General features: G+C 40.7%; 1 protein-coding gene across 5 annotated transcripts in view; it reads left to right on the plus strand.

Annotated features, from left to right (window-relative positions):
• The window catches only part of FNDC3B (fibronectin type III domain containing 3B), a 312,077-nt gene that overhangs the window by 207,538 nt on the left and 78,423 nt on the right, over positions 1-26,116 (plus strand). For all 5 annotated transcript variants that reach the window (XM_064492811.1, XM_064492820.1, XM_064492826.1 and 2 more), the window contains 3 exons: positions 10,276-10,334; positions 18,008-18,159; positions 22,274-22,333. In XM_064492811.1, coding sequence (XP_064348881.1) covers positions 10,276-10,334; positions 18,008-18,159; positions 22,274-22,333 — 271 coding nt within the window. The remainder of the gene's footprint in view (positions 1-10,275; positions 10,335-18,007; positions 18,160-22,273; positions 22,334-26,116) is intronic.

Here is a 26,116-nt window from a genome sequence, read left to right on the forward strand (position 1 = left end):
GATTCGTGAAGCTTACCCTTACTGTTTTTGGAGAAGTAGAGGCCAGACAGTTGACCCTTGAACAACACGGATTTGAACCTCACTGGTCCACTTATACCCGGATTTTTTTCCAGTAGTAAATACTATTGTACTATACGATCTGTGGTTGGTTGAATCTGTGTATATGGAGGAACTGCATCTATGGAGGGCCGAGTGCAGGTTATACACAAATTTTCAACTAAGGGGATGGTTGGCCCTGCTGATTCCCTTGGTGTGCAGAGGTCAGCTGTACTGTGAACAGGAACATGCAGTGGGATATATACTTAAAAATGGAGAGGAGGATGGGATGTTAGGGGAGCCCCTACAAGGAGGACCATTGCAGGTGGGTGATAAAGGCAACATCGCCTGGAAGAGTTGCTCTCTCAGCAGCATGCATATTCTGTCCTTTCACCCTTGGGTAATTTAAGGATTACAAATTAATATGCAGATTAACCTTGTACATTTTGGCATTTTATAATAGAAACTTTATCACTGTAATCTCTAAGAAATTACTTTAAAGTCAATTACCTAGATAAAAAAATTGTCAATGTAATGCAATTGCTGAGAGCCAGATTTTGAATCTTTTTATCTGTCACTCATTCCTTTTTCACTATTCCCTCTTTTTCTTTTCCTTTTTTTTTTCTTGTCATCTCTTCTGTTTTTTTTCTTCTGTGCTGTCTTTCTTTTATATTTTCCTCTTGTGCATTTTCATTTCTTGTCTAATTTTGTTCATGACTCACGTGGCTACTTTTGCTCATGGGTTCTCCCCAGGCCTGATGAGCTCAGGAGTTGTATACCTCAGGTGTTAGGATATGGAGATCCGATGAGCATGATTTATCACATGCAGACTTTGAAATGTGGCTGGTAAAGTGTGCCATGTATAGAGCTGGTTTGGGGCTATAAATGTGATACTCAAGTTCTCAGACCTTTTAGCTGAATTTCTAAATATACGTGCAAAAGACATTATTAATAGGCCTGTGACTTTCCTGTTTTGAACAACAAGGGTGGCTCATTTGGACAACAGAGGTGCCAGCTGTGTGGCTCAAGAGAGTCCTTTATTTTATACAGAGAACTGAATAATTTAAATTCCAAATAATTTTTTAAAAGACTTTGAGACAGTGATCAGTGCATATGACTGGTATAGAGTAGTTTGCTTGTAAATAACTCAAGACTTCTTTCACGTTGACCTTGGATTTGTGAGATGTCTGCTTTATTATACGTGTTTGGGAGAATAAAAGGAAAACGTTTAAGAATGGAGGGCTTCAGGATCTCAGTAGTCGCAGTTCTGGAGAAAAACCTCGCATAGATAGATGGCATCCTCCACATAGATGTTTCCTGCTTGAGGGGTCCAGTCTAACTTTTCATTCTATTTCTCTGTTGGATGCATTTAGAATACTGTCCATTTTCTTTTCTGGATTGGGGCAGATGGTGCTGTCTCTTTTGATTATCTGTTTTTTAAAGAGAAATGTTGATCATGAAGAACCAGAAATAAAACGTGGCCAGATTAAATTGAGAGCACAAATTATACAATCCAAGAAGAGCCAAATGTGTTCTATGTTTTTCTACTCAAAGTTTACCATGGTTCATGTTTGAGTTTTTAAAATTCAAGTTTGCTGTATTTTAAAATATCATATAAGATGGTTCTTGAGTTATTGGCTTGCTTTAACTTTAATTTCTAAAAAAATGAAAGAAATATTTAGATGGGTTCTTTCTAGTCACGTTTAAATAAGAAAATCCTTGGGTAATAGCAGCTTTTGACAAATTCAAAATTCTTGGATAAATTCTACTTTATGCTAATAAAATCTCTCACCTGCAGTCTGCACATTTTCTCACTGCTGGCTAAGCGATCTTAAGCCAGAATATTTAACAGGTGTTCAAAACAGAAGTCTCAAGGAAGTGGACAAAGGGGCACAGAAGACAGCTTAAAGGGCCTCCCACTGGCTACATTTGGGACAGTTTTAGCATCCAAAAAAGTGGCAGTGGAGTATGACAAATTTTACTGAGGGAAAAAAGTAAATCATGAGTTCATAGATACTTAATGTGGGAGAGGGAGCTAATTAACAGAGAAGGAATGATAGAGTTAGAAACATCACCATCTTGCAACTGTCAATATAATCATATCTTCTGGCAGAGATCATCGGCATGTATGACAGTCATCAGGTGCAAGGGGAAGGAGGTGCTTTGACAACGGGAAGATGTGTCACACAGTACATTAACTAAGTGACCAAAGTGCTGAACTTCACCAAAAGGTTCAGACTGGCACCACGTGCTTCCCTACGTGTTGGAATGGAAAGTACATCCACATGGAGCTCTCACCAAACATTTTTAACCTGAATCTAATTATGAGGAAATAATTACATGATCCAGACAGCTCTCTATGCTATAAGAAAACTGGTCTGGACTCCTTAAAAATATTAACTTTACCAAGGTGAAAAATATAGGGGATTTGTTCTAGATTAAAGGAGACTAATGCGACACGTTTCCTGATTGGATCCTGGAATTGGGTAGGGGTTGGTAAAGACATTATTGGAATGATTGGGGAAATTTGAATATGAAATGTAGATTAGATTTTATTCTATCAATGTTAAATCTCTTGGTGTGATATTATTGTGGTTACATAAAAGAAGGTCCTTGTTTTTAAGAATGACTTGCTGAAGTTTTGGGGGTTGAAATGTCATAAGATCAACTATTTCCTTTCAAGTAGTTCTGAAAAAAAGTGTGTGTGTACCTATAGGGATAAAATGTGAGCATGCAAGTAAAGCAGAATGTTAATAATTGGTCAGTGTAGGTGAAGGGCATTTGGGTGCTCATAGTACTATTCCTTCACTTTTCTATAAATTAAAACTGTTTCAAAATATGTATTTTTACAAATCAGGCAGTGTCGCAAAAAAAGTCCCTATTTCAAGATTCTCAGGAAAAATGGCAGTCTGTCAAACTTGGATTCCTTAGATCCTACTTGGCAATAGTTGATCGAATACATAGCAGCTGCCCCCTTTAGGCAGGTTGAAGGCCTTTTCAGTTTTCCACAGTCCTTACCCTTCCCTCTTGCCTGGCATATCCACCATCTTTTACTCATTGGCATTACCTGCTTGGTGACTATATGCATTTGTTGATTTCCTGGGTGAGTTGGGTTGTACCATAAATGGTAAAGACATTTCTGTATGCTGGAACTCTGGTGGGTGATTCAGAGCCCAAACACATGGGGTCTGCTCTGGATTTGATTCCAGTATCAGCTGATGAGCTTCACTGGGTTCTTTGGCCATAAACTGAATGTCTGTCCTTGTCCCCAAGTGTATATGATTTTGTCCTGTGAGACATCAGTTTTAAAAATGTGGATGTAAAAACTGTTCAAAACTTGCTACATTGTGGTATATTGATGTTCTCTTTTGGATTGAATGTGTTACAAAATTGTGCTCTCCGGATTCTGCCTGTCAGTTGAACAGTCTTGCAAAAGTATTGAATAAGCTACTTGAAAAGTTTTCAGTGTGACATGCCAAATCTTAAGGAAAAAACATTTTGTGGAAATGTTGATAGATGCCAGTGCAGAAAGTAGTGTATAAGCTTTAATTACCTTTGTAAGTCGTTCTATCCTATGTTTAAGTGATGGCCTTCCTGTTACACACCCAGGGAGGGTACCAGCTCTTTCTGGGTAATCATGGAGTTGAGCCTTCCCCCAGAATAAAAGAGCTATATCTGGCACAAGTTAGGGCTCAGTTCGCCAGCAACACGGTTCAAACATGCAGAGGGAAGGAAAGGAAGGAACCGGTGCTGGAGTCAGGCTTGCCAGGCAAGCATAGCTACCTAATACTTTATCCATTTCTGTGGGGTTTTCATCCCTATATAATTTGCTGTCGTTAAAAATGCTAGCTGCTTCTGTCCAGTTCCATGCAAATATATGATTTTTGCCTTGTGAAGTAAACATGAGAATTTTTCTTAGGGAATTTGACAGAAATGGGCATAGTATCTCCTAGTGTTTTTGGTGGAATCCAATATCACAAGAGGTGGTTGGGAGATAAACTCAGTTGATCTGAGATTCAACAAGGGTAATGCATCTGGTGCCTTCACCTTTCATTAAAGCCCCAGACCTAACACTTTTCTGTTGTTCCCTCTTAACTGAAGTGTTACACAGCTTTTGCCCGAAGGGATCCACTTTGCCTGCAGGTGGATTAATAAGAATGTTCCTAATAGGGCTTTGCTCAGATTTTAGGCTGGAACAGAAAATCAGTCTTTCTTCTGAATTCCAGAAATAGCAACAAAAGCTCAGAGGAAATCAGCACCCCCTTGTCCCATTTACATTCTCTGGCCTTCCCTCCTGTCCAGCCGGGCACTCCAGCTGCAAAAGGAATTCATCTCTCTTCAGCTCCTTTCTCTAAGGTTCCAGAATCTGCCTGGAACCCAAGTTGCTCTTAAAAATATTTTCCGAGACTGGACGGCAACTGCCCACAACCTGTGTTCACCTACCTGCTACTTTCTTTTTACTGTTGAGAGTCCGTATTCCGTTTTCTGTCTTTCAGGATTTCAAATAGAGTAACCACTTAACCAGCTAAATGGCTAAAAAGATGTTTATCTCTGCATTTTTAGCATCAGGGTGATTGGTATCTGAAGATACTTCCAGCATATTTGTCTTTGCCGATTAACTGCATTGCCTTTATATTATGCAAACTTAATTCTTGTGATTTTACACTTCTTTAATATTTGTATTTGACACCATTAACTATGGATCATAATCACTGAATGACCGTTCTTAGGTAATTTACTTTTGTGTGCATTTATTGATTCTTCTTTTTTCCCCCAGCATAAGTAATATTTTAAAAATGAAGAGAGCGGATTTATTTTTCTGATTGAAAAAGCAATTCAATAAGCATTTCTAAGCTGGCTGTCCTTCACCTTCATTTCTTCTCATCAGCGTTAGTAAAGCACTGACTGCATACCCAGCTTGTCCTTATTGTTGAGTCTTACTTTTCTTTTCCATCCAAAAGTACTATTTATTTCTGTTTATTTAATTCTTATATTGGGTGTTTGCTATTGATTTTAAGCCTCTTATCCTAAAAATGGGCATGACCAGAAGTTCCATATTTTCCATGCCCCTAGTTTGTTATTTATAATTTGTTAAAGAGAGCAAGTAGCTAAGTCGGCTCCTTGGCAGGTCTGAGAGAGCATATTATGCTATTGCCGGGCATATCTGAAAATGAGCCCTGAGGATGAGAACTAGGCAGAAGGTTTACAGAGAAATAATGCTGATGTCATTTCATTGGAATGAAGGGGCTGCTCTTACAACCGTAAATACATTCTATAACTAGCAGCTAAGTGTCTAGCTGTATTTCTTCTCTAAGAAGGAAAAAAATGTGAAACAAGCCAAAGAACTAAATTGTGTTTATAAAAGGGGATATTTTAATTAGTTTAGGCCTTACAGTTATGCAAACAGTCTGAACTTACAGTTCTTTTTGGAGCAAACATGAAAACCATTATTTGTGGAAAGTTTAAATTTCACATGACACATATTCCCTCTATGTGTGTGGGTTTTTTTTTTTTCTTGGTCCTTTTTTTTTTTAAAAAATTTTTTTGCTTTCCTAGTGTATTTTTATTTTAACCTTCCCTTTGCTAAAAATGCTTTTTTCTTGGGTGGAGATGTGCTTTTAGGAAGGAAGAAAGAAAGGCATAAGTCGCTGGGCAGAATCTCCCCTTCGCCTTTTTTGGTGTTTCCAAGTAAAGTAGTTTTCACATCACTGGGGGCATGTTTAAACTAGAGGCTCCCATCTCAACTCCTTTTCATGAAATTACCTCCCCGCAGTGTATCTGTATCTGCAAAACAGAATGCCCCTCCTCTGGAACGCTGTCCCAGAGCGCCCCGTAATCATTTTTCCAACATCAGTCTTCACTGCAGGGTAGTGAGAAAGTGGTGAGGTAGAAGGTGGGTTGTCTTGTCCATCCACTTCAGCTGTGGTCACAAACGAAACTGAAGCAGGTAGAAAAATGATTTTAATCTATTTGCTTACCTTGTGGCAGCTTCAACATGGTGAGAAAGAAACACAAAGTTGTCTTATAAGACTTGCCTCTGGGCTACTTTACTTGCTGCGTCCCAGCAGGAAGAAGGTGGCCTTGATAATGAAGAAAGGGCACCTTGCCCCGCAGCCTTGCATTTCTGCTCTTTGGGGCAGTCTCTTGTTTGGTCGGCTCCCTCAAATTCTTGGGGGGGCGGGGAGGACAAAGACAAGCAAGACATTGTTTTCTTTTTAAACTTGATATAAAAGATATCCTAACGGTCGATCACCAGAACTGTTCTCTTTTGATCTGTTAATTTTGGTGAGGAGATTAGTTAGCTCTTCTTTTTTTCTCCTTTCTCACAATCTGGTGTGTGTGTGTGAGAGAGAAGAGACTGAGGAAAAGGAAGCACACGAGGGAGCAGGCTTGGTCCAGCTCTGAAATGTGCTCTGTGCCGCTGGTCTCCGAGGCTGCTTTCGGGCAGGGGTACCCACTGAGGCCCCTCCGAGGCACAGGTACATCTTGCTTAGAGAGGGGTAGGCCAAGGTGTGAGTTAGCTCAGTTATTTAGGTCCTGGAATTGTGAATTTTGGCATTTTCATACCAGACCGTTCACTTTCATACAAGAGTTCATTTTCTATGTGGTAAGGAGCCGTCACTTTAGTTCAGTTAAACAAGTTTTATTTTCACTCTTGTTTGTGCAGATTGTGTGCCTGGCAGTTAATTTACTTTTTTCTCTTAGTCTGTGGCAGCACAAACGGAAAAGCATTAAATAAGTTGGTGTGAATACATTTCCCCCTTCTTTTTCCACGTTCCCAATTCGGAACCTTGAAAGAAAGAAGGAATCCAGTCTGGCTTTGGAGCCGCGTTTCTCCTGCTCTCCTAGGGCGGTGATTGTCCCGTCACCACCTTCCCTCCTCACGCCCTGCGTTTTTTTATTTTTGATCTTCTCAGAATCCTTTGTTTATTTGGCTCCATTCATGGCCTACTTTTTCTTCTTCCTTTTTTTCACATGCCTTGTCCCTGGATCCAAAGGCCTTCGCTCTATTCATCTGACAACTTTTTCACAGTTTAAGGAAAAACAACCAACCACACAGACCCTCTCGTGGCACTTAACCGGGTGTCTGCTGCCGCCTCCTCTTTCTCTCCTTTTCCCCTCAGTGCCGACGCCCCGCTGCTCTCAGCCCTCTGCCCCCCTCTCTCCACACCTTCCCCGCATGACCCCAGCTCGCTTTTAATTTGTTGTGACGCCGCCAGAGGTTCTCCTTGCTGTGGGACATGTACTGGGCTTGTGGTCCTGGGGGAACTACGTCTGGTCTCAGAGCCTCAGTTTCTCGTTTGTTCCCCAACTTCATTCCTCAGGCAGCAAAGACACCTGCAGGTATTGTGCTCAGACCTGGAGATGAAACTGTTGTGCTAAAGAGACCTCAGGCCTGCCTACTGTGGCAATACGGCAATACAGAGTGGAGGCAGGCCGCCTTGCCAGGCAGGTTGTAGAAATCAGCGCGGTGATGGTGCCTGACCAGCACACACCTGGGTGCTCAAGAAAATAGCAGCTTCCATTATTATAATCACACGGACAAAGGAAGTCCTGACCTCTGTTTGGAAGTTGTTTTTATCTCAGTCAGAGCCTTTCACTTGTATGTCTGGCTTTTACCTGAAACTCATTTTTTTTCCCTCAGTTTTAAGTGGATCCCCCCCCCCCCAATTCAGCCTCTTCCCCTTTTTTTTCTTTTTCTTTTTTCTTTTTCTTTCAAAAGCAGAACCAGTTCTTCTGTTATCTATCTGTGTGTGTTTGAAAGCTGGCTGGGGGGAGGGGAGTCTTCGGAAAAAAACTTCTTTAAACCTTTCTTTCATGGCCTGTATCTTGTAATAGTCCCGAGGATTCTGCTTTGCAGGGCTCTTATCATTCTCCCTTTCCCTCCTGGTTGAATAGGTGATCATCCCTGTTCTAGTCTAAACCTTTGTTACCTCAAGGATAGGGTCTGGCTTTTAAGACACCTTAAATGTCACTCACGGCAGAAGGAAATAAAGACTTCCTTCAGCTAGCTGTTTGACTGTATCTAGTGTCTGAAACCATGGGCTCCTTCAAACTTTAGAATAACCAGTGATTCAGAAAGTTTTGTCTTTGACAACTGAACCAGTTCATTTATTGCAACTACACTTATGTATTTTTTTGGTTTTTGTTTTTTTTTTTACTGACAATTAACTTCTGAAGTTCACAGTACTTACGGTTGACATAGTGGGTGCTTCCAAAAACTGTGAGGGTATGTTTTGACTCTAAACTAATGATTTAATCTATTATCTGTATCTTCAAATTAACATGAATACATGCTTCTAAATGAATCTGTGACATTTAGTCTTTTGAATGGAGATTTTCTTTTGGTTGTAATTTTTAAAAGTATATTGCCACCAGCTCATTTCTTTTTCTTGCCAAAATAAAAATAAACGTGTTCTCCTAAGCAGGATGCAATGGGGAAAAATGAAGAACTGGTCGTTTTAAAATTTAGGGTGGTGCCAACTAGAAGTGCTTGTTATTTTTTATATAGAGTTGGTTTATTTACTGAGTCAGCAAGTGTCCGTGGAGCTCTGAGCCTGCAGGAACCGCGCGAGATGCCCCAGGCTGAGTGGGAGCACGTCCTGCACAGGGCCCGCCTGGCCCGTGGCCTGGTCTTGTGTCCGCCTCACGCTAAGCGGGAGGCTACATTTTTAAGTGGCTATAAACACAAGGAAGAATGTGTGACACAGGCCTCCGGCCCACAGAGTTAAAAACATTTACCATCTGGTTATTGACAGAACAAATTTACTCCAGACCTATAGTGTCTCTACCTTCCTGAAGCTTATACTTTAGTAAGAAAGACAAGTAATAAACAAGGGAACAGACAGAATAATTTGCAGATTTTGACAACTGGTCTGAAGGAGGTATGTAGGGTACGAGAATGATTGGAGGGAGACTGGGGCAAGAGGGGTGGGGTTGAGGTGGGGTTCCTTGAAAGGGTGACTTTGAGATTAGACCTGAAAAGCCTGTGAAGGAGGGGTTGGGCTCACTCACCTGCTCTCACCCGTGGTTCCACTCACCTGTCGCCTCCAAATGTCTGTTGGCCCGCAGCGCTCAGCTGGATGTTGGTTCCTAGGAAGCTTCTAGAAATGGTTTCTCTTAGATTGCCTTTACCATAGCACCTGTCACTTTGTAATTGCCTATTTGCTTTCATCCCCCCCCAACCTTGAAATATTTTGAGGGCAAGGACATGCCTTGATAGTCATGTATCTCTACGTACAGCTCATAATCTAGGTTGAACAGTTAAATAAATCTGCAAAGTCAAAATTAGGTTCTATCAAGCAGGTTGTGAAACTCAAAAGGTTCTTTTAGCAAAAGAAATAGATTCTTAAGTTTAAATTCTGTCATTTGTCCTTTTTGTGCACATCCTTCCTCCCTACTCCAAGCACTTCTCCCCTTTCACTTTGGAAACTGTTCTTGCCCCACCCCAAAAGTTACCCATTTCCCTATCTTACTAAAAGACACCATCATCCTTCTGTTGATCTATTCAGAAAGTAGAAATTAGCCTCGATTCTTCTCATCCCCTCACCCTTACCTATCATATCCAATCCTTCAGCACCCATACCAAAACCAGTCCTGCTCTAAGCATCTTTTCTACCACCCCCAGCCCCGACCAGCTCCATCCTTCACGTGGACCAGTGCAGCAACGTACTGACTCATCTTTCTGCCGCCCCTCTTAGCTTCTGCATGTCCATTACTCACGCAGATGCCAAACAGATCTTTTCAAACTCAAGATAACGTCAGTTTCTCTGCTTAAACACTCCGGTAGCTGGCCATCGAACTTACAATAAATAAATAAAATTGAATTTAAAAAATCTGAACTCACAGCCCTGCATGAACTGGCCCCTGTGTCAACCTCATCTCTTCATTGCCCTCAGCTTCTCACTGCACTGTCTCCCCCTTCTCCTCCTTAAGGCCTTCTGTTCCCTGCTGCCTGTTGAAATATTAGATGGAATTCAGTGTTAATCTAGCCAACAATGTGAAGATGTAAACCAATAATAGCGGCAACTTAGCAAAAAACCACAGTGAAATCCCTACCCCAAAGATATCCCCATTCCTGATTTTCATTATCATGTTTATGGCATCAAAAGCCCATGGTAACAGGCAATTGACTTAATGATAGCCCTAGTTAAAGGCCTTGGGAAAGGAACTTGACAGCCTTACTGCCTTCTAATGGTATTAACTTTTTTTCTTTTTTTCCCTCTTTTTGCCATGCAGAGTATGAGTTGGAAGTAAAGAGGGTGCAAGACATTCTTTCGGGAATAGAGAAACCACAGGTATGTCTTCTGGATTTCTCAGCATAAATGGCGCTTTTTTAAGTATTTCAAACATGTTTTTCTTTCACCACATAGTAGGTAAGCAAAGAGGCCCCTTCCCATTGCAGATTATTCATAAACTATGAAGTAGTGTTGTTATTAATGGCACATGAAAATATAAAACAGTAGTCTTCTGTTCAGTCATCATCCACCAAAATGTCTTCTTTATTTGGATATTCTGAATGCAATTAGGTATTCTTCCCAACTTCCAAAGATACACCTCTACCCACCACCCCCAGGTCTACAGAACAGTTTTCTTTTGGCAGTTTCCCTTTACCTGTGTAAATGTAGTAATTATAATTTTTGAAATCTCAGTCATTCAAAGTATTTTTCCAGGTAAATTTCAAAAAGAGATTCAAATATTAGCCGAGAAAAATAAATCCGAAGCATAATGGCAAGGGGTATAATGGCCAGGAAAAAATTTGGTGGGAGTAGTGATATTGTGAGGTTTTAAGTTTGATTTTGCCAGGTGCTTTGAAATTCAAGTGAAAAATTGAAAATGTTGATTCAGCCTTTCATCTGAGTTTAGAGAGCCAAAGTTCCTTGGAGTGTTTTCTAGCTGAATTGGAAAACCTTGATTCTTCATGTGTTTCAAATACTGAGGCTTTTTAACAGGAGGGTCCAAGCATGCCTCAGGGTACATAGCTGAGTTTGACTAAACCTAGAAGCATGAGGTGTGCTGGACTGTGGGCACAATAGGGCGCTTGTAGGGCTGTGGGGTGTTGATGCTGGGAGGGGGAGTCTGCACTTAAGCCGGCGAGGAGCAAGTTGCCATTGAGAGTTTACGAGCAGAGAAGTTACATAATCAGGGCTGCCCTTTCACAATGATCAATGAGCTGGCAGGTGCATTGAAGTGAGAGAAGAGGATGGGCCCAGGAAGGCACATGTTAGAAATCTCTTGTGCCAGTGGGAGGCTGTGGGAGTCACACTGAGTGTGTGGCATCAGGTGTGGCAAGGAGAGGATGGATTCTAGAGCCATTCTAGAGAGAGATCAGTAAGGCATTACAATCTGTTAGATATCAGTGTCATGAACAGCTGGGCTTCCAGGCTTGGATGCCTCCTTTCAGGAGATGCTTCCTCCGAGCTGGCTTCCCTGATTGCCGTCCCCGCCCATCAAGTGGGATACTCCACATGGTACCTGGTGCCACAGGACTGCCCCAGCATCGCTGTTCTCTCCGTGTATGTCGTACATCGTACTCTGTTCACTTGTTTCTGTGTCTTCCCCGGTAGTCTGTGAGTTCCTCCAGAATAGGTTCACGCCTGTGTCCTTCTTATATCTTCGATGCCATTCTCGAACAGGCTTACATTTAGAGTGCAGTAGAAAGAAGGAAAATCCGTGAGGAACACAGAGAAGTCATAATCAGGGCGAGAAGGTGGGGCGACAGGCTAGCTGGCTGTCCCAGGTGTAGTCCCCCAGCTTCAGAGTCTTTTCCGCCATGCACACACACAGTGTTCTGCTTGAGTTTTTCCTGGTCATGTCTTCACTGCAGAAGTGACGGCGTCTGTTCCTGAGGGTCATGTAGCTCCAGCAAGATAAAAGCAACATTGACACTCAGTGGCCATTTCCTTGATTCCTTTACTAAGCCCTTAACTCTGTGTAGGTTTCAGAGTAGAGTAGACAGGCTGTCGTGTAAATAGTAGTGATGTTAGGTGTAATGTAGTAAGATTGTCAGCCAGGTGGTCAGAAAGTCCACAGCGGGTCTCGTGGGGCTGACATCAAGGTGTTGACCGGGCCATGTTCCTTCCTGGGGGCTCTGTGGACGGATGTGTTTCCCCACTTTTCCCACTTCTAGAAGCTGCCCTGCATTGCTGGGCCCGAGACCCCTTACACCCTCCTATCTCCTCCGACTCTCACCCCTGTCTCCCTCTCGCACTCACAGAGACGCGTGTTGTTTATGTCCAGATAACCCAGGATGGGCTCTGCCTCACAAGATCCTTAACTTAATCACATCCGCAGAGTCTCTCTTACTTGTAGGGAAGTATATCTGGGGGTTAGGATGTGGACATCTTGGCGGGGGAGGGGGGGGTTAGTCTGCCCACCGCACCCACCCCTGGTCCCCACATAGACCTTCTCCGCTGGGTGACAGTCCACTCATCCTTCCCAGCCCAGTTGTTTGTTGACACCATTGTTCTCCCTTCCTTCTCCTCCCTTCCTCTGCTCCCCTCTCTGTCTGAAGTTCTTAATCATGATTGTGTCGTATTGATCTGTGTGCTCCTAATACCTAGCACTGTCCTTGGCACGTTGTGAACCCTTCACAAATATTTGCTGCACAAACGTGTGGCAGACTAGCGGCTGCAGCCGGATTCTGCCAGGTGGGCCAGATGCCTGAAGGCCGGCCAGCATCAGACGCGGCTCAGCCCGCAGGGTGGAATGTGGGCGGCTGGAGCCAGGCGCAGGCAGCTGCGTGGAGGGGAGGGCCCTGGGGGCTGGGGCCCAGTGTGGCCATCAACTGTCTCTGTGACCCGGAGCCTCGGCTTCCTTATCTTCGGAAGGTCGGATAATAAATACCACATGGGACTGTCTGAGAAGTAAATGATACACTGTTTATAGAGTCCTTGGAATGGACTGGTCCTCTGCAGTTTATAGCGTATCGTCAGGCAAAAGTGAGACCCTCCTGCTACACTCTGCCCAGCCTCCTTCCAGGAAAAACAGCGGAGCTGTAGAAAGTTTGGTGTACAATTGTATAAAGGATTGTTGTTCTTTTTTTTTTTTTCTTTCAGCTGTATCTGGTAACACCTCCAAATAAAATGCAAGTATTTTTCTTCGAGGCTTTGCAGGTGATTTGTTTTAGGTATAGAAATAGTATTGAGGGCTTGTGGATTCCAATCATCTTTCTAGAATTTTGGGCACCCTGAATTAAGTAAGTCTTACCCTTTAGAAACCCAGGTACTTTAAAGATCCAGATACTTAGTCATTAGATGAAACAGGGCACAGATATACTAGGTATTTGTCCCAAGACTGTAACAGTCAGGTGCCTTGGAGACTGTACTCATAGCCACCACTGTGCTAGAAAAGCAAGCTTGATAGTATTCTGAGCGGTTTAGGATTCAGTCTCTACTGGGACCAACCAGCTCCAACCTAACCTGGTTTTGATCTGCTCTGACGGTGATGCTGGATGAAGTCTCCCATGAACTGCTGGGCTGTTTATTTTCAGGATGTAAATAAATGTAACCTGGAATTGCGGTTCTGCATTGTTTCCATCCACTAATGTTTAGCTTGTAGGAACAATTGATTTGTCAGTTCCAGAAGTGAGTAAACTGACCTAAGAAAACAACTGTTCCTACAAGAAGCAATTCCTGAAAGATAAACAGCAGTATATCTGGAAACACACTGGAGGTTCTGCGCACTTAAGGAATTGTAGAAACAAATGGCTCTGAAATTCCTAGATTTGAGTATCCTTTTTCTTTGAATAATGATCTCTCTGACCTTTCCCTTTTAAATTTTCCTTTGTGTTATTATTTGTCATGATGGTAATTTAGAAGTGAAGCCAATATTGCTATGGTAATATTTCCTTAACATAACTCCCTAAATTGGATCAGCAGGCCTCCCACATAGTTAAATCCAGAGACCAGACCAAATTTAGAAGCTGCGAACTTACATAGAAATATTTTTGAACACGGGAGTAACAGTTTAGTAGCTTTATGAGAGTAAATGGTATTTTTGACCCAAATAATGAATATCATTTGCATTTAAGACAGTCTGAAAATTAAGACAGTAAAATTGCACAGAATAGGATTAAAATACTGGGATGAACAGGAGAGAAAGGGATAAGGTGACAGAGAATAAGGATTACATATCAAATAGCTACAAGATAATGTGGTTTTATCATTTCCAAATACATATACACACATAGATATGCTTTAAATTGGCCACTGTTCTCAAGTTCAAATCTATATTTAATAAATACATAGACAAGAATGATTTCTAATCAGTAATCATTTAGAAGTAGACGATGGTTTTATAAGTCCTTCAAGATACTTCAAAGCAGTTTGAGTCATTTCTTTGCAGACTTACACTAATAACCTTCACAACAGACTCCTATATCACCAGTGCTGAAACAAAGGTCACATTGGGTCTTGTCCAATAATTGTGCAGCTAGAAATCATCACTCTTATCACCATTACAAAGGAGACTGACTTCTATTTATGGTAGAATAATTAAACATCAGAAAGTCACTTAGTTTTATGGCTTTTAAACTCCTTTTTTTGGATCACAGCCATGACAATCATTGTGATGATCAGATTAGCCGTGCCCCAGTTCAGTTCAGTGGTCACTCCTGGTGAGAAAGTTTCACCAGAGAAAAGGGGGGAGGTAGGAAAGGAGAGAAGAGAGAGAGAGAGATTGACTGACTCACAAGGTAAAGCCCGTGTGGGAGTGCTGTGGCTCTGATGTAGGCTTGAGCCCAGCCTAGTTCCTGAAGTTCTGACTCTCATTGAGGTTATCACTTCCCTGGGTGCTTGGAGTAAAGGCATCTACTGCTGAGGATCCCCATTTCCATGACACTCTATTGAAAGGCACTGTGTAATTTCCTGGCATCAGCCTTGGAGTGGAAGTGAATTCCAAGTTCTAACAGAGACAAAGCACTCTTTCTCTTGGGATTCCAATGCCTAAAGAAAGGAAACCTGAGGCCCAGGAGTCAGTGCAGGGGAGGGAGCAGGGAGCACAGGAGGGGACTGGCCTCACAACCCTGGTCGCCATCTAGGTGGCAGGCTGCTCAGCTCCAGGAGAGAGTTTCCAGAAGCCGCCACCCTTTGAAAATGATGCTGAGTTCTCAAAGTGCACGTCTGACAGGCTGGCCAATGGGAAGGATGTCCTCACACAGAGGTCTGTGTTCAGATAGCAGTTGACCTTAAGGCTTGCTCAGGGAACCCGGGGAAAAGGTGAACCTTATTTTAGTTGATCCTTCAAGTGTTGTACATCCCTGTTCAGTTAAGTAATAACTGAACCAAGTCCTAAAGGGAAAAAAAAAAGAAAAGAAAAAATGCTTTGATTTGATTTACATCTGTTATGAAATAATTACCACAATAGGGTTAGCTAACATCCATCATCCATCTTCTCACATAGACTATAAAGAAAGAAGAAAAGAAAAGAGAAAATTTTCTCCCTGTGATGAGAACTCTTAGGATGAAATTCTTAATAGCTGATTTAAAAAAAAAAAAAAGTAGAGTTTAAAGGGATGTGGATTTATGGATACCTGTTCAGTATCTGAAGTGCTAGCACTTGACTGAGCTGTTTTGAGACGTGATGTTATTTCACACCACCATTCACAGAATCGGTATTACTACATACTGTGCTCTTGGTTGGACCACCTATCACCTCAGCTGAGTGTTTCTCAGTACCTAATCAGCATTTTTTAAATTACAAACTGAACTTTCCATAGCAAAATATCTCTTATTAAGACACAAATCAAATGTAATATCCAATATCTCAGGATTACTCGTTAATGGTGTGTGAATTCAGCAGATACAATGGTGTGAATGGTAGAAATGCTGCCTTAAAGTCTATCAGGGGAACAACACCCAAACAGCCAGGTAAAGCAAAGTATAATGAAATGAGTGCCAAACAGAGGTGCCAGCACAGTGTGGCTGGAGCGCCGAGGAAACAGTGACTGGCTCTGATCTGGGGTCGGGCAGGACTGTACAGAAGTCTTTCCTGGATTGAGCTGAAGCTGCTGGGGTCCTTCTGTGCTCATTGTATCTGCCATGAGGCCCCTCACATATGCCTCTGTCTTCACCAGGCAGAGATCGGATCTTAATCATCTTTGCACAACCTCTCCCAAGACGAGGTATGATGATTGATTAAATAAGCAAAGGCAGCATTTGGACCGGATTTGAAAGAAGTCTGTTAAAGGCAGGAAGTCGGAAAGTCCAGGGCTGTCTCAGGGGTGTGAGGGGGATGCACCCAAAGGAGTTAGGGCTGTGTGTCACAGGAGGGGTGGGCGGAGGACCAGCTGCTCATCTGGACCATGACAAGAAGGGTGGAGTTCGACTCTGTAACAGTGTCTCCTTAGGTTTGTTTAAAAGGGGTGTGTGTATTGCTAGTCTGCCACGCTGTGTCACCCGTATCAGAAACTCAGACTGCCTCTTTCCCTTTGATTCTTTTCATTCAACATTTACTAAGCAACGACTGCTCACAATTGGACATGAGTTGGGGCCTCTCCTTAGGGAGTCCCACAGTCCAGTGAGGAAGGTAGGCCAGCACTGTAATTAGCAATGGTAGAGACAGCAACAAGGTGCTGTGGAACCGAGAGATGATGGGATACTTCAGGGAAGGCTACTTAGGGATAGTGCAGACTGGCTGGAATCTTGAAGGATGAGTAGGAGTTTGAGTAACTGGTTAAATACATAGTGGTGCTGTATCTACATGGAACAGCAGTGATATGGAGGGGGATCTCTGCTCAAAATGGAATGAATGGCAGACTGAAAAGGGAGACTCAGTGCTCATTTTCCATATTTTGTTCGTGCTTTTTAATTATTTTATATTACACTTTAATATTCTTTATTTAGATCAGATACTGATGAAAATGGAAGAAAAAAGGATAGAGACTTGATAGTTTAGACATCTCCATCCACAGCCTAATAATCTACAGCTATAAAGTCTTGTATGAACACTAAGTTTTAGTGTGTATTAACTCTTGTTTTGTTTTTAATATGTTATTTAGACCAATATCCAGAGAGCAAAAAATAACCTTTAGAAAATTAGAACATCAAACATTAAAGTGCTGTTGAGAGATTTTAAAGAATTAGACTGTGCTTTAGATTGGTTTTCTCCAGAAACAGACTCTAAAACAAAGATTGGAAGGCAAATAGTGTATGTGAGGAGGTGCCCCGGGAAGCAAGAGCCATTAGAGTGGAGACGTGCTTTTGCAGAGGAGAAGCCAGTGCAGGATCTGTTAATGAGCAGGTTACAGCTGAGGGCAGCTGGGGCCCCGTCCTGCTCAGGATGCCTGGGCGATAGTGTAAGGATGAGCCTCAGAGAAGCCCTAAGTAAGAGGGGAGAGTTGGGTGTTTAGAGTCCCAGACTCTTTAGTTCAAATGAAGTCTTCAGTGGAGGCTAAACCAGAAAGATAAAAGCAGAGCTTGGAGAAGTGAAACATCGCCACACACATTTCCTCCTCCTGTCATCCTGGGCCTTGGTTCCACCCTCCAAATGGGTTCTCCTGGGAACCTGCAGGACTTGGAGGGGCATGGTTTGAAAGGTGGTGGCTTTGCAAGATGACTGGACACCAAGCAAGGCTTGGAGGCCGCCAAAAAGTACCTGTGCATGTGAGTTCCTTCCACATAGTGTGATGGCCATCATGGAGATTATTGAAATTTCATGTTTAATTTTTTACTGATCCCAAGCATGACATTATTTTACTTTCCAAGTGTGAAATGCACCGGATTTGGATGTAGGTTTCATAACAAGGACAGATGTTGCAGGAGCTTTAGTTTGGACATCAGGACTTTGACAGGAGAACGCCATATAGGACAGTTGTTTTCACTGTAATTAAAATAAAATGGTTTATCTTGAGTTAACTCCGACCTATTTTTATGCCACTGCTAATAATCACAAAATGTTCTGGGGGAGAAGTGAAGTGTCTGATCCATGTGAAATGGATTTGAATACTTTTGTCTCTTGTTTTTCTTCTCAGGTTTCTAATATTCAGGCAAGAACAGTTGTTTTGTCCTGGGCTCCCCCTGTTGGACTTTCATGTGGATCCCACAGTGGTCTTTCCTTCCCCTACAGTTACGAGGTTGCCTTATCAGACAAAGGACGAGATGGAAAATACAAGATAATTTACAGGTAGAGTATATTTCCATGTGTGTTTCTCAGCTGCTAAACAGTGAAATTGGTGTTATTAAGGAGAATGAAAGCAAAGGAAAAATTTACTGGCTTTGCAAATTGTCCTTTAAGTAGTTCTTTTTAATAATTAGTGGTAATTATAATGTCAATGGTTAATTTTGTTCAGAGTAATTGCTAATCAGAAATGACTTTTATAGAGCTACTTGGTGTTGGTCAAATATGCCACTTGATTTATGTTAGCTTGCCAATGTGGTACCAGAGAAAGTTTTCCATTAATATTGTCAGGGCAAAAAGTGAGTGTGACTTTTAGTTTTTACTCATATCATGCACTCATTTGATTATCTTTTTTTAGGCCCAGACCTTTCTCTAGATTTGTTTTTTTTTAATTCTTTCAGATGATTTCCATTTCACCCTCCGACTTATCCTCCACACTAGTTTTCTCAGTCTGTAGTAAAGATTACTTTAAATCATTTCATTCTGAGACTTTCTTAAATGGTCAAAAGTTTAGCACACAGAGTAAGGGATTAACCCCTTCTGCTTTGTGGACTCCCAGATATTAACCAGTCAAATGATTTATAGCCCTGTTCTAAATGTGATAAAAGTTTTTGAGGTCAAGTCTTTTTTCTTTTGTGATTGCTGGGCACTGCTCAGGTTTGCAGGGCAGGAAATCAGAAGGGCTGGTCTTGTTTTAACTACTTGTTTGACGTCTCTGGGACTGGCCCCAGGAACAGCGTAACTCGGCCACACAGATCCCACCCCTTCCTCCGCCGCTGGAGAGGCTGGTTTTCTCTCCTGGCTCTCTGCTGCGTCGGTGCTGCAGACCCTGCATCTCCCAAGCCCTTTACCTAATTTTCAACTCGCTCCAGGGACTTTTCTTCTGGTCACAGAAAAGGGAGAAAGAGGGAGGGAGGGAAGCTCTTTATCCACTCTCTCCTCCTGTCACTGCCATCGGGCTTCTGCTGGACTGGACTCTTGCAGGAAGCTCCTCAGGCTCCTCTAGCATCTACTCTTGCTCTCCCTCCCTCCAGCCTCCACGCTACAGAAACATAAGTCGGACCATGTGACTCCCCTGTGAGAACACTGGGTGCTTCTCCACTGCACTCATAATATAGTCCTAACCCCGTATTCTGCCTCACAACCACTGGGGTCAGAATGGGTCATGACCTTAACAAAATATAGAGCACCATTTCCCCCAGCCCCTGCAAACCAGTTACATTCTAAACCAGTTACATTCTATCAGTGCACGAGGATCAGTGGCAGCAGGAGCTAGAGTCCCAAGTGCTCAGAGGGACAGGCAGGTGACAGAAGTGAGACAGGAGGAAGGTTGGGAATGAGGAGAACAGGAGCACTCCTGTGTTCATCTGGCAGCAGCAGCCACCACTCACCTCAAACAGGTTGTTGCATAGGGAATGTTGGCCTAGATTTGCTGGTTCTTTGGATTGTTTTAAAGGAAATGCTGAAAATCTGAATTGATAGTAAACTTGCCTAATGTTAAAACTAAGTCAGCAAATTCAAAAACACTTCATAGTGCAGGTCAAACAGCAGAGCTGCAGGCAAGGTGTGGACGTTGGCCACCAGGTTGCAACTTTAAAAAAGTATTTTTATTTGAATAATTTTGAACTTATGTTGCAAAAATAGCAATCAAGGAATATGTGAATATCCTTCACCTAGGTTTACCTGTTTCTAACTTTTGACCCTATTCACTTTACTATTTGACTTTCCCTCCCGTTAGCTCCCCTCTTAATCTATAGTTTTTCATATTAGTTTTATATATCATGGTCCTGTACTACTAAATACTTCAGTATGTTTCCTAAGACATTTTCTTAAATAGCTGCAGTGCAGACTTTGCATCAGTACCATACTTTTATCTAGCCCATCGTCCGTGTTCCAGTTTTGTCAGTTGATTAAGTAATGTCTGCTGGAGCATTCTTCTTCCCCTCTAGGACAGAATCCGTTCTAAGGCCAGATACTTCAGTTAGTTGTCATGTCTCAGCAGCCTTCTTTAATTTGGAACATTTCATGGTATTTCATTGTCTTTTATGAGCTGACTATTTTTTTCCATCTTCCTCTTTAATAAAGAAAACTCACATGTATAGATACTTTTCAAAACAGAAATATTACTTTACATATTACTAGCAGGGCAGTAAGTTTAAATTTTTTAAAAATTGTGACTAAATTTCAAGCATACAGAAAAGTAGAGAAAACAGTACAATCAATCCCCAGATACAGCCATCACTCATAGTTAACAATTATCAAGATTTTGTCACAATCCATATCCCTCCTGTATTATTATTATTATTATTGTTATTGTTATTGTTATTACTGAAGCATTTGGTAGCAATTCACAGATCACACACCAGGGTACTCCTACATAGTTCAATATGGATCAACATAGATTTTTTTTTTCACTTAACTATAATGTCATTAATATCTAGAAAAACTTAACAATAATATCTGGCATCATTTAATATCTACGCTGTATTCAAATTTCCTCAATTGTCTCTAAATTATGTTTTTAAAATTGGTTTGTTCTTATTAGAATCCAAACTAGCCCCACTCATTGCATGGGTTTGTTATGTCTCATAAATCTATTTTAATCTTGAATAGTCCCCTTCTCCATTTTTTTTTGTATGTGTGAAATGGTATAGCCACTTTATTATTTTTTTATTTATTTAATTTAAAGGTTTTTTTATTGAAGTATCGCTGACATGCAATATTAGTTTCAAGTGAATCTCCCACCTTTATAAAAATTCTTGACCATTTGCAAAAAATAGATCACTTTCTTGCATTCTGAATTTATGGTGTCCTTTAACTTGATCTTCCCTCCCCCATATTTCCTATAAGTTGGTAGTTAGCTCTAGAGCTTAGTCAGGTTCAGACTTAACAGCTGTGGAAGGAATACTTCAAGGTGGTTCTGTACACTTCCTCTTCCAGCACAGTGGGAAGCAACAGTGTTTGGTGGCCTCGCTTGCTTAAATCATGTTTAAGAATTATCCATTGAATTGACTGAAAAAAAATTTACTTACTTATTTGAAATATAGTTGACATACAGTGTTGTTAGTTCCATAGTGATTTTTTAGCTGAGGAATAGTTGACTTACAGTATTAGTTTCAAGTGTACAACTGATTCAAAATTTTTATAGATTGTCCTCCATTTAAAGTTATTGGAAAAGTGTCTGCTATATTCATTGTGCTGAACAATATATCCTTGTAGCTTATTCATTTTGTACATAGTAGTAGTTTGTACTTCTTAATCCCCTACCCCTCTCTTGCCCCTCCCCACTCTACTCACCCCATTCAACCATCAGTTGGTTCTCTGTATCTGTGAGCCTATTTCTGTTCTGTTCTATTTGTTTGTTTTATTTTTCAGATTCCGCATATAAGTGATAACATGCAGTGTTTGTCTTTTTCTAACTTTTTTCACTAAGCATAATAACCTCCAGGTTCATCCATGTTGTTGCAAATGACAGAATTTCATTCTTTTTTATGTCTGAGTAGAATGCAGTTATGCCCACACACATCCCCCTCACCTTTTAAAAGAGTTTTAATGGGAGCATTCCTTATTTTGTGTTAATTGTTTTCTCATGATTAAGTCGAGGTTCTGTTGTAACTTGTGGTCAGATAAATGGTTTTATTTTGTATAGGAGAGCTATTTATTAGTATTGATATGTTAGGGAAGCAGACTGAAATTTCTTCAAGAGTTGAGAAGTTAAAGCATTTGGGGTTCCTGCCATGATAAGCCATGAGAGCCACCTTCAGTTGAGAGCTGGTACTATTATTTATACTTACGTTTATCTGTATATCTATTCAATTTGCTTGCTTATTTACTTAATTATTTTTGTGATGTTACTATGAAGAAATGATAAGATCTTTTGCACTTTTATTACTAAGTTAACCTTGCCATTTTTCAAATCTAGAATGACATCATTTAAAGGAATCTAATTTTCTAGTCCAGAAAAAAGCTGTCAAATGGGAAAGTTTATTTCTGGCTTATGGTGGAATCAGACATAATAATTCTTGAATCATTGTTGGTACATGACTATGAGACTCAAATCCAAAACCTGTTGTATTTTTGAAACTGATATCATTAACTAATAAATGATTTTTCTTTACAGTGGAGAAGAATTAGAATGTAACCTGAAAGATCTTAGACCAGCAACCGATTATCATGTGAGGTGAGTTAGGATATAAGAGCTGAATAGTATTGAAGAATTCAGATTTCTAAAGTAAATCATGTCCACCTTTTTAAACCTGTTTGGTTAACAGCACTTGCCTAACAAAGAGTTGCAGTACCTTTGCTCATTGGCCATTCCTAAGTGTCCTGATAGAGATTGGGGGTCCACACAAGTACTTCCAGAAATGGAAAAGTAGATGATACCCTGGACAGAATTTTAAAAATTACTTTTAAGAAGTAATTTTTATTTTACATAGTCTTCTATGATCTATTGAAGTGTGTGGTTTAATATATGATATTTTTTTATAAAAGAATTTTTACCATAGATATACCAGTTGTTTTATTGTAGACCATACATGCATGTTCAGCCCAGATAACTAAATGAAACCCTTCCCATGTTTAAAGAACACCTTTGGACCTTAAAAGACAATACATTTTGAAATAAAACAAGTAATGCAAATATCAAAATTATCACTAACAAGAACTAACCCAGTTTGCCAAAAAGCAAAAAAACTTGTATAGTCTGATATGTAGTCTGAAATCTCTACTGTGATTTTTCTGGAATCTCTCCTGTGACTGCTCTGGAAGGCAGGGCTAGCTGATCTTAGGAAGAAACCGAGCCAGCCGCAGACCTGTGAGGGGGAAAGTATTATCTGAATTGTTACAGAGCTCATCTGTTTATTCAAAGATCCATCTGTATATCCATTTGCAAATAGGCAGATTTCTTCATCTGAATGTGATTCTTAATATTTTTTTAAGTTTTAATTTAAAATTTTACTTTTTAAATTTGACCAAACATTCTAATTTTGTCTACTAGGATGCACAACAACAAAATCTCCTTTCTTTAATTATCTGTGTGTATATCAACATTGTGTAATAAAATTGCAGGCATCAAGCACACATCCTTTATTGTAATTTCCAAAGGATAATTCACACCACATGTTGCTCTGTGGTGGAGTAGAGGGAGGGTAGTCCAGTAGGAAGAGCATATGTTAATTACCAGGAGGCTTGAGTTCAGTCTGGTTCTGCCATGAATTAAACTGTTTTAACTTTGGTCAATCACATAGAATCTGTGCCGCAAGATTCTTGGGAACAAAGATAGGGGAAGTAGGGGTGTGTTCAGGTTATAATACCTTATTAGCTGCGTAAGTGTTTAAAACCGCATTTAAAGCATACATAAAAGAGCAAGGTTTTTTATATTCAGTCATAAAATGTACATCTGCTTAGCTATTGTATTGTTTAGATGATCTCTATTGCAATCATGTTTTCCTCTTTAAATCAAAACTTTTGGATTTAAAGTTAGCTTCAGCCCTAACGTATTGAACTTTTCACACCGTCTGTACAAACAAAAAGATTTGTATAATTTATGAAGCTGAGATGATAATAGGAATAGTTTAACCATTCTTTCAAATGGTTGATTGAACAACAAACCAGAAAGTGTTAACACCATATAGGGAGTCGTGTCAGTGTTCTCCATTAGACATTGTTAACATGTTTCTTTTTTTCCCTCTGTCTTTTAGCAGTTCATTGTCATCGCTTTGCTTAAGGTTTACATTATTAATTTGCTGTTCATTCATGAACTGACACTATCTTGTTAAAGAAACGTAAATGTCACAGTCTGCCCTTTATTTACTATCTTGTCTGTTTCCCTTAGTTTCTTTTTAACCCCTCTTAGAAAGGGTAAATTTTAGAATACTTGCTCGTTAAGTCTTTTACTGCCATGTCTTAAGAACACCTTGAACTCTGGGCAGACAAAAGGAGTAATAATGGGTTCCCCAAAAGAAACAGTATGAGGAGCATCTGAAGGCCTTGCATCCGGACTTCCTCCTAACACATCTGGGGTCCCACACTTGTGACACATTTGACACGTACGTGACACCACACACATGCAGCCTAAGGCACCACCAGCTGTTACTTGGTCTAGCTCTCTGCTGGCCAGAGAGAAAGAAAATTCTTCCCCTCTTTGGTCATGATCTTAGTATTTTAAAATATTCTTTCCTAAGAAAAATGTCTACAATCCAAAATATAGACTCTTTGCCCTGCCTAGTCCATAATCCATGTAGATCATTTATTTTTCAATCTAGAGAAGACTTTTTAACACTTCCAACCCCTACTTAATTTTAAGTTCCTCTGCCTTAATTTGCTTTGGCGAGGCAGCATGATAATCTGTTGGACAAAGCTTGGAATTGGGAGTTAACGGTTCAGTCACTTACTGAGGGTGTGTGATTGGGCAAGACATATAAACTTCAATGGCCTTATTTTCTCATTCATAAAATGAGGGTAATAATGATACTAGGCTCAGGAAAATGGTGTGAGAGCAGATGAAATATATGTGCAAATGTGCTATAAACCTGTAAAGTTAAAAATGTTGTTTTTATTTGTTTTGTTTTTCTAAAGTTGTTGCAGTTTTCCCACACTCTAAAAATAGAAACAACTTCACACTACAGGTTCTTTGAACCTGTGTATAGTTTGACCATGTCACTCACTGTTTTATTGAGATAAACATATATCACAATTAGCACTGAAAAAAAGCAGCAAAATCTCTTTTTATGATGCAATTGAGTTAACATTCTCAAAGTCTTAGTTCCAGGAATGTAAGCTTTTATCAACACAGTAGCCTCAAACATAATTTTAAGTTTAACAGTCACGTATAAGGCCTCAAAAGACTGTGTGGAAATATTTCCTCACTAAATCCCCTAACAGAAGTTACGAAAGAATTCCATTACTGTACAGTTGCAAAATGAGCAGTTATGTTCATTGCCACTTTTATTGATTTGTGCATCACCGATTCAGAAAGTGTCGCCCTGCTGGAAGTCTGGAGAGCCAATGATGAGAACAGAGATGTTTCTTTTAGCAGCGCCAAGCAGGCTGTATTCTCCTTCCCGTTCATAATAGTGCACATGTGGACAAAGGCCTGTGGAAGGCCTGTTCCAGTCACTGTGCTGCAGAGTGAAAAGGTTGTTTCTCACATCAGGCACTGAAGTCTCACCTAAGGGCTCCTTCCTCGTCCATTCTGACTTTGCTCCTCTGATCCCATCCCCTTCCCACTGATTGCTCGGCATCTGTGTAGAATGCTTTCTCTCCTTTTCTGCTCTCCCTCCCTCGTGTCAGTGAGTGCTGTCTGAGTTCACCAGTCAGACACACAAACCAGCTTTTGAAGTAGCAGTCTCAGTCATGGGGTTGTGTCGTTGGACTGTGGTGCTTGTCATCACTTCCTAGGCAGGGATCACTCTCGACTTCTCCTTGCTGTCTCCTCACTGTTACTGAGAACACCATGTGAAGAGACCAGTGACGTCCTTGAGACGGTGCTGTGGGTCTCGCATTTGCCGTACCATTTAAGCCAAATTCCACATTGGAAATTGTATCCTAAGACATTTCAGGTTTAAAAGATTTTTTTTTCCTTTCTCACCTTTTGCTATGAATTTTTGTGTGTCATTGCTCCACATCTATTCAACCTTTTTTTTTTTTTTAATCCTGGTGATTGGGGAAAAGATATTCCTCTATTATGTTGATTTGAAAAATTTAGTTGTTGGGTCTTGGGTTAGATTTTTATTGAAGTCATCACTTTTGTATTAGTCAGTTCTCATACAAATTGCTTTTTTTGGTTTAATGTTAGTTGAATGTTTAAAAGAAATCAATTTTTAATTGTCAAAGTGTATTTATTCAGTGCTTCCATATAAGGCATTGTGTTACATGTTGTATAAAGCCACCAAATCTGCAGGGGGTGGGGTAGTGTGCGTGAGAGAGAGAGAAATTATTTGTGTGTTTGTTGAGGAAGGGAGAG

This window comes from Camelus dromedarius, chromosome 2 (assembly GCF_036321535.1).
Source record: "Camelus dromedarius isolate mCamDro1 chromosome 2, mCamDro1.pat, whole genome shotgun sequence".
Classification (NCBI taxonomy): Eukaryota; Metazoa; Chordata; class Mammalia; order Artiodactyla; family Camelidae; genus Camelus; species Camelus dromedarius.